At 44.6% G+C, this 17660-nt stretch overlaps 1 protein-coding gene across 1 annotated transcript in view; it reads right to left on the bottom strand.

Moving 5' to 3' along the window:
- Positions 1 to 8328: 8328 nt before the first annotated feature.
- Positions 8329 to 17660, bottom strand: part of LOC118786542 (synaptosomal-associated protein 25-like) — a 43694-nt gene continuing 34362 nt past the window's right edge. The window contains exons 5-8 of the mRNA XM_036541643.1: positions 14831 to 14948; positions 10391 to 10516; positions 9367 to 9511; positions 8329 to 8449 (exon numbers count right to left, since the gene is read on the bottom strand). Coding sequence (XP_036397536.1) covers positions 8381 to 8449; positions 9367 to 9511; positions 10391 to 10516; positions 14831 to 14948 — 458 coding nt within the window. The 3' untranslated portion in view covers positions 8329 to 8380. The remainder of the gene's footprint in view (positions 8450 to 9366; positions 9512 to 10390; positions 10517 to 14830; positions 14949 to 17660) is intronic.

The raw sequence follows: 17660 nt of genomic DNA, 5'->3' as shown, positions 1-17660 counted from the left end.
GTCTGGCTGAAAGACCCATCAGTTATCCCTACTACTTCCAAACAACTCTATTTTTTTAAATATCCCATGATACCTTGCAACAATTAATCTAGTGGCACTGTAAAACAGGATGTGCTTTACATGCAGTGACGGTGAAATGAGTTACCGTGGATCACCTCCCTGCATTGAGATGCTGGAATGCAATGGAATGCTGTTTACCAGAATGCGCATGTCTCAGAGGTAATTTTAAAAGATGAATGTGTGTTATAAGAAGCGTGTGTGTGTGTGCTCAGAAGCAGAGAAGTGGGAGTGATTGTTTGAGGACTGCACATAGCCCCGCCCAACCTGTGCCCTCCTCCTTCCAACCCGCCCGTTACAACCAACGCACTGCGACTGACCCCCTCATGCCACATCCCTGTCCGCGCCAAACGCTGTCACCGCGGTTACCTTTCCCTTCCCCGACCAATCCCAGGAACGGGATCCGCGGGGTGGGCCGAACGCGCCCTTCCTCTAGAGGAGGAGGAGGAGCAGTGCCCTCATCCGTTCTGGCGCCGCCGTGAGCCTTACGTAACCGCTTGTTTTCCCTCCTCCCCTCCTGGCCCCCCCATCCCCCCTCCCGCCTCCCTTGGTCACAAGCGGCGGTCTGTCAGATTGCATTAAATATGAACTAATCCGATCTGTGGAGGTCAGCGCTAATGCGGGTACTGCCAGCGTGCTCGTGGTGAATCCCTGCCTGCTTTTAATATCAGACCGAGTGTGTACATCGAAGGGGGGCGATATACAAATACAGGGGAAGGGGATGGGGGGGCGGGAAAGAGGCACAGTTGGGACGGCTGGCCTTTTTTTTTCCCTCTCTGTTAGAAGTCAGCAACTGCTGACTCCAGCAAACAGGGCCCAACCTTCGCAGGCAGGGAGAGGAGTGGAGGCCGGTGCCCTGTAGCATCAGTTACAGCCGGGGGGGATGGGGAGGAGGTGGGAAGAGAGAGGAGGAGGGGGCAGAGAGAGAGGGCGGTTGGGGAAGGAGAGAAAGGGAAGGAGAGAAAGGGAGAGGGGGGGAGAATGAGGAGCAGAGAGAAAAGGAAAGAGGGGCAGAGAGGGAAGGAGGGACAGAGAGGGGAGGGAGAGGGAGAACAAGATACAGAGGAACAGATGCTGCCCTCGCGGTTGTGTGTGTGTGTATACGTGGAGGGAGGTGTTGAAATGACAGAAGGGGGGGGGGGAGTAAAGGGGTAGAGAGCAATGAGCAGTGACAGGGGTGGCTGTGTGATGACATTTACTGTCTAACACTGTGTGTGTGAGTTATGAAGAGCCTTCCTTTCAGATCACGCACACTCACCACGGCCCCCCAGTGCACAAACACACAACACAAACGGGGTATTCACGTCACGCTGAAAAGTATTCAGCTGTACCTCACTAACTACTTACTTTGATTCTCAAACATGCAAATTTATACACATTTCAATTTAGCTTATTGCTGTCTGAATGTACCCAAGCACAGACTGCTTGTTTGTAGTTGTATTGCCAGTTTAAGATTAGCTCACACACAGATTACTATAAACGTGGTTATTTTAAAAAATGAACATTACTACTCCGCCATAAGGTATCCAGTAAGAACCGGGGGTGAGTCGAGGCGAAGCAGAGCGAGGGTAGTTAACCTCTGACCCCAACAGAATTGACCAGTGGTTATTCACAGAAACATCAAACCGCTATTTTGAACGGCCACAAGCAGGTACAACAGGCCCCACCCACACCTGATTGCAGCCAATGAGAAATGAGGAAAGGCAGTGGTAAGGAAGGCATCTATCTAAATTGGGGGGGGGGCAGGCAGGCAGCAGCAGCACTGGCCTCCCACATCAATGACCCGCATACTGAATGCATTGCTAGTGGACCGTGTTAAACACAAAGTCAATGCCTCTTACAGGGAAGACAATGAGATACTTGGAAGATATCAATTCAGCTCAATTCAGTGGTGCTTTACCAGCAGGGCAAACAAAACTGCTGATATGAAGTGCAGTGAAGCAATAATTTAAACAATATTAAATCTAAATTCATATTTCAATAAAAAGTCATTTCCCTCATTTGCATATTTATAAACAAATTTGTCAAGTTAGTGGGGAGACAAATATGTGTGTGTGTTGTCTGGGCTGTAAAGTTTTTTTTTATAATGGTGGGATGTTGCCAAATGTTGCTCGCCTGTGATGTCTTCCTCTCTCTGGATTGGAACACGCAGACAAAATAGATGTGTACTTTTGCTTCCTAGTTTGCATAGAGAGTAAGCACTAGACAGTAGTGTGGTTTAGCTGGGCTTGTGGACTTGCAGGCTTGCAATTGAAGGTTTGCAGGTTTCAGTCTTGAAAGGGGTACAGCTCCTGTGCCCTCCAGCAAGGTCCACATCCTAAATTGCTTCTGTAAATACCCGGCTGTAATGAAATGTGCAATGTGGAAGTAAGCTGTATTGGATATGGGTGTCTAATATACACCAAGTAATGTAATAATGCTTTTGATGAAAGAACATGATTTATGTCCAATTCTGCATTGCTCCCAGGATTTCTCACATTATTCTGGAACACTATTAGTATTGACCCCATGTTAGATTACATTATACTGTTTCATTTAACTGTATTATGTTCCTATTCTTCACACGGGAATATTATTTCCAAACCTTGTGTGGGAAGACAATAGAAATAAGACAGTTCATGTTTTAACACAGGACACGGCAGTATATTTAACAGAACAGCATTAACAAACGCTCCTGTTTAATTAACAGGCCTCTGTGTGATTTCCCAGCATCCCTTGTCTCTCAGTCTGTAAGCGCAATCACGAAGGAGCACATTCAAGCAATTACTCTCAACACAACCTGTGCGAAAAATGCAAAAATGTTCCTATCGGTTTCCCGTTCCCTGACAGCAGCTGAAATTATTCCGGCGCTGACAGCGGTTTCTGCTCCGGTTGGAAATGGATTACTCCGGGAGTCCATTATGTTCCATTACTGCGTGCCGCGGTGAAATGCTAGCGATGCAAGGGCGGAGATGTGAGCAGGTTATGTAAATAACCCTTCAGCGCCTGAATCTATTATAAAACGCTGGTGTAGATTCGCCAAAGACGCGGTATGTCAGAGGATTCTCCCACGCAGCCAGAGACATGCAGGCAGTAATTAATGCTATGCGGGCATTACAGTAGTCTTTGATTGTACAACAGTCTTGAACATATCTGTCGTAGTCTTGAGTCTTGTGGAACAAGAAAGTGTGGCATCGCTTTGAATGAACAGTCTGGCGTTAAAAGTATGTAAAAGCCTTCTCGAACCGTTCATTTGAAAGCAATTGATTAACATGTATAGCATACGCGCCAACCGTCACAGAATGCCATGCCACCATCCATATTAAGTGACATTACCATGACATTCTGTCACTTATGGCAGAGATGGTGATACTTCATTCCCCATGACAATCTTTCAGTGTCAGTATTTCAGTGATCACAAGTGTTTATGAACATTTGTACAGCGCTTATTAAGGCCTTGGTTAGTGCTGATGGAGAACCATTCGTAGAAACGGTCACAGGATGGTTTGATACTGTTCCTGTGCCCATTATATGGTTTGCTATTGGATCTGTATGAATCCGTGCAGAGATGCCAGTCCTGGAGAATGATGACCTTTGAACAGGAAGGCAGGGGGAGGGACTGACTGTGCAGGAGAAGAGATTACCTTCCAGACTAAGAAGGGATTCGCAGAGACCTTGTGGAGTATCAGAATGCTTGACCTTGCTTCAACCCTGTGATATAAATCAATTACTTTGCATCTCAATATAGCAGCAATTTTCCAAACTCACACAGGGGGCGAGATTAAGATGACTGTCTCCTAAAACCACCAGGCCTAAAAATAATTTCCAGTCCGTGGGGTTTCCCATAACTCTCATAACTCTGCTGTGCAGTTTTGTCACCTTTTTGATTTCTGCAAAGCTGGTGGGTGCAGAGCAGTGCTTAAGCACCTGTACATGTGGACCTGCTCAAAACTAGGTACAGAAATGAAGTGATGTATCTGCATCTCTCACACTGCTGCTTCAGCTGGTCTGGACCTGATGACCTTGCTGAGGGCAGGAAAACTGGATGGAACAACCAGGCCCTGCAGGCCTGTGTATGTATGTATGTATGTATGTATGTATGTATGTATGTGTTTGCATATCTGTGTGCATGTGTCTATTTGTATGCATTAGCATTTAAGTGTGTGTGTGTGTGTGTGTGTGTGTGTGTGTGTGTGTGTGTGTGTGTTTTGGTGTGTCCAGTCTGTGCAGGATGGCAACTGGTCCAGTGAGACGAGAGTGTGAGTCAGGTCTGTGTGGGTATGTGTGGGGAGAAGAGGCTTATGCAGCCTTACATAACTCAGTGACACAGTGCGTGCGTGCGTGCGTTAGGATGTATCTGCTCTCAGTAACTCTAACAATACTAATTGCTATAAATCCAAGGCCACAAAGAGGATGTGGGTTTTGAATGATGCAACAGTGACATTATCAGAGAACACTGAAATCCCAATGATCCCCTCTTTTGCAGGCAGACAATGCCTGTGTGGATATAATTTTAAGTTAATGGCCTTTTAATGTAAAAAGCATAGGCTTCTACATGACAAGAGTATACAACCATTATGTTCATATTCTCCTTTCAGTATTGTAAAATATGTATCCAATTATTAAATACTGACTTAATTCCTACTCTTTATATATATTTGTTTGACTAATGCAACGGAAGCTCTTCTGATCCATCTTGAGTGCAGTGGTTTGTCCTTCAAGGTCTGGTTCTCGGTCTGATGTTTTTTTGCACCATATATGCAACTGCTCAGACCCCTCGTCCATTTCATCCTTTATCCCTTTGTGAACTGAAATTGTGGAGGATCTGTGGAGCAGCCTGTCAGATTTTTGCCACAACCAGTAACTAGGGGATCCCTTTTACAGCTCCCTTCTAAGGACTGGTGTACTCTTGGTAATGACAGATATCTGTAGGAGGTTGAATGCCTGACTCCTGGTACGGCCTGTTAAAATGTCACAGACCCATCGTCTGGGAGGCCCCACGACTGATACCTGGTATGGCCTGTTGTGCTGTTAAAATCTCATAGACTCATGGCCTAGGAGGTCTGTTGTCTCCTGGATGAAGCCAGCTCTATATCAGACATAGTGACCCTAACTATGACGAGCCCCTTGGGCTGATTCCGGGGTTCTGTGATCATTTTCATCAGTTTACTGGAGCTACAAGGGATAATACAATGATTGCTTGTACCTGTTCCTTGTAACACTGGGTTGTGTTCTGAATTTTAAATTCGGCTAAGACAATGCGTTTCACACTCCAGATTTCTTTGCCTTTGGGGACTAAGGGAGGGTTTTCTCCCCACTGCTGTGTTCTGTGTTTTGCACTATCAAGAGCTACTCTCCCTAAATTTATAGATTATCATATGAGTTTATTGTACTATATTGTTTTATTATTACATTTGTGTTATATTAAAATATTATTAAAATTTATCTTTGTCTACCATCCATCTTAGCTCTGAATTAGCTTGTGCTTTACCTTTCCCATGTAGGTTTATACTTGTATTTTCTTCAGCATTGTCTTTGTTGTCATACAGATGTGTGTGTGTGTGTGTGTGTGTGTGTGTGTGTGTGTGAATGTTTGTAATTATGTAGTTGGGTGTGTACAGTATGTTCTCAGTGACACTGACATCACAAACCCCCTCTCAACCCAAGGCCACAAAGGGAATGTTGTTTCCTATGAGTCAACACTGAAATTATCAGAGGACACTGAAACCGCAACAACCCCTCCTTTGGTGGACAGAGAACATCTATGTGGATATGTGGACATTCTGTAAAACTGGGGACTGCTTTACTGTGGCCTTCTGTGCAGCAGTTCGTCTGTTAAGGGTGCTGTACAAAAAAATTTGATTGATTTATTGATTGGATTTCTGCCTAAGGCATTGCTTTGAGTAGACTGAGGGTGGGTGGAACATTCTATATTCTGGATACAGTGGATATCTGAGGTCACAGATTATTCTCTAGGCAGTACGTGGGGTGTTGCTTACAATAGACAAAGCCGTGGACACGAAATGCCCGCAGCTTCGCTGACAGTTTTTCCTTTTGTTTGGTTTTGAACTGGAGCATTCCTACTGGATGCCTTGGATCAGTACACTCTGTACAAAGTTTCAGTGCAGCAGGGACCTCAACGGACTATCCTGTCACTAGTCCAGTAGTCGAGATGGCTATAAAAATGCTACACTCACAAAGTCAAAAAAAAAAATGACAGAACCTTTAGAAAAAAAAAGTCTCCTATTGGCTCAAAGAGCATCATGCATGGGTCTTTGGTGATATATTGTTTCTGTTGTGATTTTTTGCATTTCTAAAATCTTATAAGTGAAGAATCAGCACATTGCAGTATTCTGCACTTCAGCACAGTTGAGTGTATTCACGGCTGGCAAAACAAAGCAATATGCATAGCGGATGTGAAAGCAAAACATAATTCTCTGAAGTGTGCAATAAGGACATAATGAAAGAGGAATAATGTAGAACATATGCTGTAGAATAATATGGTAAGTCTTTAGCAAGAAGACATGAAAAGACTCAGAGGAACAGCATGCATGGGTTTACATGCAAGTCAGTTACTCATGTTCACAAATTGCCAAATGACCAAATGCCAGCCCCACTTTTCCATTAATGTAGGAAAACATTGTAGGTGAAAAGAATGTAGACCTTCAAGTAAGGCCCTTACCTAAATCTTCACGTAAAGGTGTGTAACAGTAGTTCACAATATGTTTGACTACAGTGCAGTTACATTGATATATTGCCTACACTACACCACTACTACACCAACGAGAGTTATGGGTGTTGTGTGTACTTGTATTCCAGGTAATTGTGAAGACACAGTACATTAGAGTTGCTTGATATTCCAAGAACAACACAGACTCACATAAATGGAGGTTTATTACTTTTAATCATTTCAACTAGCTACAAAATGTCAAACCACTTCACAAACCAACAGGAAACATAAGGATGTTTAATCTTACATGCGCTGAGGAATTTGATCTCACAGTTTAACCAACGTATTCATTCAGTTAAGGTATTTTATTCATCTTTTTTATTTGAAATACTCAACATCTCAGTGTTTTGGTGTGCATAGCTCTAGGTACAGAAGCAACAAAAACAGTTATTTTCTTTGTTTTGTCTTTTTTTTTTACCCCAATAACGAACCACACATGGAGAGCGAACAAACAAGATACAGTCTTCTTAAAAAAAGTGACGTCTTTCGGAAATATGCACCTTATGTGGTCAGTCATTATATCATCGCAAAAGAGCATCCGAACCCTATGGTACAGTATACAACCCCTCCTTTCCTTTCAGCATTTACTCAACATCCTCATTCAGCTGCATATTCATTTACAAAACGGGTCGTTGTTTGTGCTACAGCCATATTGAGTTTTCTTTTATTGTCATTTTTGTATTATTTTACAACGATGGTCGCAGGTCTGTAAATATATACTTAGAGAAAGAGTGGCACTATTGCAAACTTGCAGGAACAAAGTTCTCGCAACTGTGTCATAATACTGAGCATGCGTTTGTCAGCTTGCTACTGCCATGTCAGATCTTTTTTTTTTTTTTTTTTTTCCTTTTTTAAACGTTTTATTTAGAAGATTCTAAAATCTAGCGCTGGTCATGCATAAATGCACAAATCACATCACTGGAAGTGCAATGTCTATTTAACGCTTAACATCGTCTTGTTGCATGTCGTCTAAAACATGATCTTAGGAAGGGCGATGAGGAGGAGGAGGAGTCAAGGGGCGGCAGCTGTTTTAACATCGCCTCCGATCACGATTTTCCCGTTGTTCTTTTCCCTTCCTCTCCGTCGCGTTTCGTTACAACACGGAAATAAAGGAGCATGGCAGTAGCTTCATGGAATGACACAGTTTTACTCAGACGATACTGAAATACTGATAAGGAAAAAACATTTTGTTTTAGCATTCCTACAATAGTTGTCATCCAGCAAAGAGATATATTATATAATTTATATATATAATATATGTTTAAAAAAAAATGAATGAAAATTTCACGAGTGAGCTAGAGCCATCAAATCAGCACTATATACAACCTTTGGAAAGAAAGATACAGAGTAAAAGAAACCAGTTTTACGAAGACTATCATTTAAAAAGCTGACAGACAACACGGAACGACATTTACAATGGGGGTGGGGGTGAGGGTGGGGGGGCGTCAGGGAGGGGGGGCGGGGGTTTGATATGTGCATGTGTGCAATCCTATTAGGTAAATACCATGATAAAAGCACGTTTGCTCTGCTCCTGGAACAGCGCGGGGGGGGGGGGGGGGGGGGGGGGCAGGGTGGGTGGGGGGGGGGGGAGTGAAAGCACTTTGTGCCTGGAGCTTAGCCACTGCCCAACATCTTCGTAGCCCTCTGGTTGGCCTCATCAATCCTGGTCTTGTTGGAGTCGGCCTGGGAGAGGAGAGGAAGACGGGTGAGTCACATCAGTCACGTCAAATCGCAACGGCTTTCCGGGGGGGGATCAAATCACAGCCGCGCCGCGCCTCTTTACACAGAGGTGCATGAAGCAGCAGTCGGCCAGAATTTGATTTTGTATTGCGCCCCCAGCAAATGAATTGCTGCATAAAACACATTAGAGGACAGCAACGGCTTCACGGGATGACACAGTTTTACTCAGACGATACTGAAATACTGATAAGGAAAAAACATTTTGTTTTAGCATTCCTACAATAGTTGTCTTCCAGCAAAGAGATTTATAATTTATATATAAATTATATGAAGGCGAAGGAGGGAAGGCTTGGAAAAAAGGACAGTAACAGTGTAAAAAAAAAAATCACTGAATCACTGAAATGAAATTTTTATACACTGTCTCAGTACGCTATCTTTGTTGGTAGTAAACAGGACTGGTTTTAGTTTGGTCAAAATGAACATGCTCTCAGAGACTTGCTGATCTGAAGCAACCACGGTGTGTAAGGCTGTGCTCTGTTTTTGCCCTGAGTTTTGCAGTGGAGAGTGCGGATTCACCAGTTCACCGATTGGTTGATTGGTACATATGAATCAGTGCTTGACAGTATAGTAGCTCTGCCCATTACAGGGATCATGAAGCCTCCCTCTTCCATCACTAAGTTTAACATGGTAAGAAGCAGGAAAAATATAGCATACAAAGCTATAGCATAGCAGAAAATAGCATACAACTAGTGCTCTGAAACTGAATCATTACAAAGGGCCGGAAATTGGCTCTGACACAGCCACAGGACTAGAGCACACCATGTTGGCCCTGTCAGGTAACACGCGGTGTCATCCAGCTAACACAGTGTCATCCAGGTAACACACGATGTTGTCCAGGTAACACACAGTGCCCTCCGTACCTTCTCCATGATCCTGTCGATCTGGCGGTTCTGGGTGTCGATCTCGTTGCCCATGTCGAGGGCCATGTGACGCAGGTTGCCAATGATCCCGCCCACCTGCTCCAAGTTCTCATCCATCTCATTTTCCCGGGCGTCATCCGTTACCCTGCGGAGAGGCGGGCACAGGGATGTCAATCACAGCTTCGTGGGGCGGGGCCGCTTAATCCTCCCAGCCACTACCAGATGTGTAACTGCACACCACCACCAAAAATATGTACACATTTCTGGAGAAAATTCTCACAATTTACATGTGTGTTCCTGTTATTTGCTTAGCTGGCTCCCTCATCCAGAGCAACTTATGCATTATCCATTTACACAGCTGGATATCTACTGAATCAATCAGGGATAAGCACCTCACTCAAGGACAAAATGGTAGTGCCTAGCCTCAGAATGGAACTGGCCAACCCTTCCATTGCAAGCCTTGTTTGTTACTTCTATGCCACAGCCCTAAGGTATATATAATATAATTCTCCGGTCAAGATATCCATTACACTCCACTGACTTGCATTCGAAAGTACCAGTGGGAGTCACTGGTAACCCTGTTCGTGGTAGATGAAAGTTTATGTGTTTCACAGGCCACAGTGTCTGCGCACCCTGACACAATTCGGCCCTGTGGACTGCAGCACTACGCTGTTCATAATAATAAATAAATAAACAGAAACCCCAGACTAATTTTGAACAAGTGGAAAAATATTCCCTGACCCCAGGAAAAGGCAGCTGAAGGACAACTGGAATACAATAATAAAATAACGGCAATGATAGAAATATACCAGGACAACAATTGTGTAACACAAGGCGTCAGTTCATCTCAACACTTCGCCAGAATAGTCCCATTCTAGAGCCAGTGAGGTGGACGGGGATGGAACTATTGGCCTCGGGAAAGGTTAGGAGTGGGAACCATCCGGCTGTTGCGATATGATTGACAGCTCAGTGGCGCCCAGGCCCCTCCCCCCCGGGGCCACCGCGAGGGACCCCTGGCTCTTACCTGCGGATGAACCCTCCGCTGATGGCCATCTGCTCGCGCTCGTCCACCACGCGGGCCGGCTGGCTGGCCACCACGCCGTCCTGGTTGTTGCCCCATGCCTTCTTGTAGGCGTCGCTGCCCTTGAGTCTGCGAGGAGAGAGTGAGAGTGAGCGGGCGCCGGCGCCACCTAGCCACCGCCGCGCGCACACACTGTGCACCGGCGCCCCCTGGCTACACACTACAGCAGCAGCGGGCGGGGAGCTACGCAGTTAGGCAGGCAGAGATTTATCACCTAATTCGCCAATTCTTTATTTTTTTGCCTAATGGTCATAAATTATGTCTGATATACTGCACATCCACATGAGCAAGCCCAGTATGAACATACAACACACATGTCCCCTCTTTACCATGGTGGTTTGTAATTTGTTACAGCTAGGTTTAAAATGAAAGGCAAAAAAAGATGGGCTGAAGGAATTTGTCTCCCCCCCACCCCTTATCATGGTTCCTTCCTTTGGGACAGAGACAGAGAACAGAGAGGAGAGGTGGCTGGAGACAGACAGACGGCACACAGAGAGACAGGACGGCCACACACAGCGGTGACACCCACAGGGTACTAGAAAGAAAACTAATAACGCAGGACGCAGTTACATCACAGATTGGACTGAACTTTTAAAAATTCTTGTTTAGCTGCTGCGTTATTTAACAGCATTTGAAAAAGACTATGAAAGAATTCAGCTATGTGAGTCAGATCAATGATAACAGTAATAGAAATAATACATAGTAATAACAATGATAGGTGTAGTAGTAAAAGTTAATTTTGCATATGTACATAGATACATGTAATATAGTTTGTTGTACATGTTGAGATGATATACATTTATATATGTGGCAATGCACTGCAACAGAAAAGCTGTTTGTGGTTTGTGGTGCATGTTTAAGGTTCATTACACAGGAAAGCAAGGAAGAAGCTCACTCTCTAAAGCAGTTAAAGGAGCAGTTAGGTACTGTCCCAAAAACAACCAACCAAGCAGCTCTACCAATTCCCTTCTTTGTCCTTGTTCTCACTGTCTAGTATAAAAGCAGCAACCTTTAAGATGAGGTCATTGTAAACCATTTGATTCTAATCTGCTATTCGTTCTCAAGGCTTGAGTGTAAAATAAATAGCTGAGGACCCCAGCTGGTAGGCAGAGACGGGGGGAAATTACCACCAGCAATCCCTGAGACGCAGAGAAAGCTGGGTGAGTCACTCTTTGGTGCGATTTTCGAGAGACCCCGTTGATCAGTATTCGGTTCGCATTTTGCGGGAGCCTTTGCCTAAATTATCAATCTGCGGAAGACCGTGGATCAATGTAGAAGCAATGCCTTGGGTGTTGGGGCTTAAGTAATACAAAAATGATTTGAATCAGATTGCTTGCACCTCTCAGCCACGAGGTATTTGACTGTGGAGAAATGGCCGTGCTGCTTTTGATTAAAGGGTGCCAATGCAGTGTGCCAGAGAGAGCCCACAGACACCCACCGATGCTGAAGCAAATCGGGAACACTCGGGGTGTTGACAATTTGGGAGGAGAGCTACCACCTCAGAGCGCTTGTCTCTTCAGGCTCATAAACTTGTAATGCATTAAATAAATAAACAGCAGACTAGAATCAAAGAGTTTTTCCCACCACCCTCCCCCAGTCCACCCACCAACCTAATTTCTCAAGGATTGAACAAGAGAATTTTTTTTTTTTCAGTCTGTGGAACAATCTGCCTGAGAATGGCTTCCGGATGAAATGAAACACTGACCTCAACTTTTTGCCTGTGCCAAAGCCTTCAGCAGGAACATCGAGGCATGCTTCCAGTGAGCAATTTTCCCATTGTCTGGTTTAATCTCTTGTCTAGCCCTAATGTGACATGCTAACATTGAAGCTTGGTAATGATATTTGTTGAGCTGTCTGGAAGTGGCTGTAGTTATTAATAGAAGCGGACTGAGAGAAGGATACGCTTATCTCTGCCTTCAGATGCACGCATGTGTCTACATTCCCACTTCACCGTAGGGGCTCAGTTCACCGCTAACATTTAGTGGCTCGTCTAAACTCCTGGTAAGCTCCAATAGATTGAGCGGTTTTGCTCTTTTCCCCACATTCAATTCAGTTTCCAGTCTCATAATCTCCTTTGTGGATGCTCTGAATCGTGGGAATCTTCTATGAACGGAGATCAGGTGTTCCTTTAGGATGATCAGGAAAAAAACGTGCATGTACACACGCACACCTGTTTCCATGGCGATCCTTTTGATCATTTTTAAGGTGCCTCTCGCTCTGAAGAATCCAGACAAGGGTTGGTGTTACATAAAAACTGATTTTTTTCTATAAAACCAGATTTTTTCCCCTGCATAAAAGGTGCATTAATGGGAACAGAAGAAAAGGGCCATTGGTGTCTCATTAGCTGAAGGATCGATGTTGCGTCTGAGTCTGTTCCAAAGTCAAGGAGCCCATTGATCACCATAAATTAATCTAGAACTGTAAGCAGCTGTTTTACATGCAAAGAGTGAAAATACAAACAGAAAAGGTGTAAAGATGGCTGAAGTTAGTGTAATTTTTATGTGTTAAGGACTGGAGTGTTATGGACTGAAAATATTTGAATGTAAGTATATTCATTATCTGAGAAAATCCCTATAGAGATGACGGGTTTCTATTATCATCTTCACGAGGGAGAGGTTCACTTACATGGACAGTCAAAGATGCTCATAATCATTATCCATTATCATGTCACCATCATCATAATCTTTGTCATTATTATCATCATCATCATCATCATCATTATTATCATCACCACCATCATCATCATTGGTTGCATCAGCATGCATCACATTCAGGGGATTCCATATCCAGCCGTACATCAAAACGATAAATGACGGGTGTGCAGTCAAAGTTGCGGGTCAGGTGCAGATGGTGGCTGTATGCCTTTCAGACAAGTTACCCTGCGTATGTGGCATTTCTCCTGTTAAGTGCATGTATATGTGATATGGTAACTTACAGACTGGTTTCTCGCTTTGTTAGTGTTGTATATGTTGTAATTATCTGTTGTGTATATATTGGTCTGTGTATTCATATTTTCCAATTTACTCATTTTTGTTGTCTTTGTCGAGATCTCCCTTGCAAGAGATTTCCTTATCTCAGTGGACTTTTTGGTAAAATAAATATGTGCCACTTTGTTTAGCAAGACTAAGCAGGAAGTGTTAACACTATCATTAGCATTTTGTTGCTGTTAATCAATACATTATATTATCAGTTCCTCTGGTCACCAGATACATTTGCTATTTGTCTGTTACTTTTTCCCTCCTTTTATGATAATGGTCTCTGACAAATTCTGTGTAAAGATGTACTTTACCAGAAGAGATAAGAATTCGTTAATTGGTCAGGTCTGTTAACCGTGCAGGGGGTCTGAGGCTCGGCTCTGGTGGAGACCAGGGCAATGATATGAGTGGTCATTGTGTAGAGTTGATACAAGATGGACGGGGCCCTCCAGAACTCCCCTGTAACCCCCCACCCAGACTCTTGGGGCATCATGCTTTCACAAGGAACCCCGGGTTTCAACACGTGCCATCGCTGAGAAACCACCATCCGCACGCTGTTGGAGAGGATGCCCAACCTGGGGGGAGGTTTGCCTGTCATGCAGATTAGAGGGAGCCAAATAAGGCAGGTGTGGTTAATCAACACCAGAACACGCAGGGAGTCCACAGGCAGAACCGTCTCCTACAATCTGTAGGCATCTGTCCATAGCTGCTGGAGCGACCAATTTTGAGATGAAATGACATTATACGATTCTTGTGGGATCTGTGCATTTGCTAAACACCAGCATGTCTGGGCATGTATCTGACAGGCTTTGCACTCATACCCCTGAATTCAACCAACATTTGTCCTTAACGTTAACAAAAAAGGTTATAAATTCAGTTAATTTTTTTCCTTAATTTTAGTGATTACCAAGCTCACTGTGATCGCAAAAGCAAAAAGAAAGTCCAGTTTACATTAAGTCCAAGTTGACTGAATCCAGGGGACAGGATCATCAGACTTGTATCATACGTGGATCAGCCTGTCGACTCCCGTGCCGCGCTTTTACCCCTCCCATCCCCATAACGTGCGGATCAGGCAAAGGTGTTGAAACGGGGCTGGGCTTGGGCCAAGCCTCTGGGTCACTGCAGCATGCCTCGTTCAGACCAGCGCTTTTGGGCCGCGCCCCTGCGGCAACTACAACTACGGGTGCGGCTGCGTTAGTGAGGGCGTGTTCTGCATGCCTCATGCGCGTCCTGCCTCGCCCCCTCCCCTCACCCCCGCCCACACTCGTGGACCTATGAGCCGAGGTGAGGGGAGGGGACAGGGGAGGGGCTGTGGCTACCGCCGGAGCTCCCCGGCCGCGAACGATACTGGTTTCTATAGTCTTTTTTGGCAGGCAGGCAGGCAGGCAGGCAGGCAAGCAGCACCTACTTGTTACATGGACATGAACAAAGACCACAGAATTTTCCTAGATCCGTCAAATTCTTTTCTGCTTCCTTCATGTCCTTATTGATTTGGTCCATTCCTTCCTCGATGCGTTCCAGTTGCTCTGATTAAACACAAGCATTTTATCCCCCACAGAATGAAGCACATGAGAAAAAAAAGAAAGAAAAAGAAAGAAAGAGAAAGGGGGAAAAAAGAAAGAGGACAAAGAAGAGAAGACAAAAAAAAAGTTCAGACATTCACTGCGACAAAAAAGGAACAACATTCGGACACCACCCATGTAAGCAAGAGCCCAGAAGACACTTGGTCAGTACCTACTTGTTACAAGGACATACGAAAATGCCACAGCATTTGCCTAAATCTTTTAAATTTTTCTCGGCCTCCTTCATGTCTTGGTTGATATGGTTCATGCCATCTTCAACACGATCGAGTTGTTCTGGTTAGGACAAAGGGATGACAGCAGTGGAATGAATTTAATTGTCTCTAAAACAGAAACATGAGTAATGAGCTCTGAGCTAAGAAACGCCAGCTACAATGCATTTAACAAGGCTTGATGCATTGGTATGGTATGATGTGTGCAAGGTTTCTACAGTTTAAAAAACAAACAAGCAAAAAAAAAAATCAAGTACAAAACACTAGGTTAATGAAATCACTGTTAATCAAAGAATAGACTCATTTGTGGTTTGTCAAACCATTGGATTAGTATAGTATGTTTGAAATAGCTTTTATCAATATTTTTGACTATTTTATTGTCATGCCGTTCCTAGGATGTTATCAGAACGGTGACCACCCATGGAGGGAGTGCTGTTGTGGCGCCCCCCACTGGCCTTGGAGTCACCCTTCAGCTTGTGTTTCCTGTATAAGTTCAGTGTTCACATTTGAAAGAACAGAATGTCAGAGGTCAGGTGAAGCTACAGCACCGGGTCACTCTGTGCCCTCGCCTCTGCTTTGTCTAAAGCTAAAATAAAAGACAGGGGGTGTGTGTGTGTGTGAGAGAGAGTGATGGGTGACTATTCATGAGGTGGCGGTAGGAGAGTGAATTTTCGGGCAGTGCAGTGGGATCTACTCATGAGAACTGGGTAGTAATGGCAACCTCCCCACCCTGCCATTTTGGAAAGGGGTGGGGTGGGTGTGGGGGGTGTTAGGGGTCAGGGGTCAGAGGTCAGAGGTCGGCAGGTGGGGTTGGGGGGGGTTGTGGAAGGGGCATGGTGGCTGAAGCCCACTGATTTCCTAAGAGTTTGTAAAATCCCTGGGATGCAGCAATGCGGAGCTTCTGTTGCAGTAACAGATCCCTCGTACATTATTAATGACTCCAGCAGCAGAGACCAGATACGGAAGGAAAAAAAGACCTATGGAGCTTCACTGGGACCATTTTTCATCATTTTCTCATTCTGGTTCCAGCTTCTACCTTCCTGTCTGGACTCTGGGAGCCCGGCTGGTGCCCTCAACCAGCCACGGACAGTGTCTGGCATTACAGACCGGTCCACTCCAGACCGACAACCTCCCCAGCACAAACAAAACAGCTAATTGGCTTTGGGAGGTAATCCTGGAGAGGAGAGGGAACAGGATGGGTTGGCGGGCGGGGGGAATGTGACTGAGAGTGAGATCTTATCTCTGCAGCAGCTGGCAGTAAGTCGGTGCTTAGCGGACCGGCGCTCTGCAGTACAAGGCTTACCCGGGTGGAGCCATGCACTTCAGCCATTAACAGAGGTGTTGCAGTACAGCGAATGCATCAGCCAGGGGGCCAATAGCAACCTCCCCCGTGATCAGCTGTAGCCAATCAAACGAGCAAAGGCTTAAACATGTTAGTTTATGCAAATTTTCAACGGGGCCACGAAAAAGCCTGTCACAGTGACCAACTGAACCTGACTTTTTAGGCTTTCGTTTTAGTGGCAAGTTAACACAACTTAATTTTCAGTCGACAGGCTGACAGGCCTCTAGTGGTTAAACATTGTTACTGCAGTTCACTGCTGAGGGAGCTCTTCCACTAAGAGTGGTTCACTCAGCAAGTGAATGAATGAGGGACACCATCATCTCTGAGGTTGATCTTTTCAGTCGCAGCAATAGGTTGCAGTATTAAGCCATGAAAAGACCTGCATTGTTAGCATGAAACAAGTTCATGTTACAGTGTAAAAGAATATATTTTAATACGTTTCAGGGTGTTTGAATACAATTGACGCTCTTTGAATTCCGTCAGTTTGTTGTGATCGTGCTGCCTCTTTGGATGGTGCATTGATGAAAGAGACCTCGCTGTAATTCAAGTGGATCCGTAAGGATGAGAATTATTTCGGTTTAGCTCTGGGACCAAGGACACGAAGGCGTCTATAATTTAAGTCGCACAATTGATTGTGCAGGGGCCGTGTGCGAACGTGACATCCATAATTCAAGAAAACGGAGGCTAGGCTACACATAGCACTTTCAGATTAATTACAGCTCCTCCAGCTCCACTTGTGGGTATAACGCGAAAAAAAGTGATAGACTAGTATTCTTTGCTGCTTTCTGTTCAAAGAGAGCTGTAGTCAAAGGAAATATGACTCTCATTTGTGTGTTTTTTTTTTTTTAATGATCTATGATACATCCACCATTTGGTGGTTTTGATGGATGGTGAATGTTTCAGCTGAGTCTGCTTCCTGGATGACTAACGACGACATCGACCTTTTAAACAAGGCCGCATTTGGGAGAGAGCTGCGATTGGTCGGCCAATTTTGAAACTTTGAAATGCAAATTCCTGCCCACAGGCCATATGTTACAGACAGCAGAAGGAACAAAGGTAGAATGTTTCGAACTTCGAAGAGATCTGTGATCTGGTCAGAGGAAA

Source organism: Megalops cyprinoides, chromosome 12 (genome assembly GCF_013368585.1).
Source record: "Megalops cyprinoides isolate fMegCyp1 chromosome 12, fMegCyp1.pri, whole genome shotgun sequence".
In the NCBI taxonomy this organism is placed as follows: domain Eukaryota; kingdom Metazoa; phylum Chordata; class Actinopteri; order Elopiformes; family Megalopidae; genus Megalops; species Megalops cyprinoides.
This window is presented reverse-complemented; position numbering and strand designations above follow the sequence as displayed.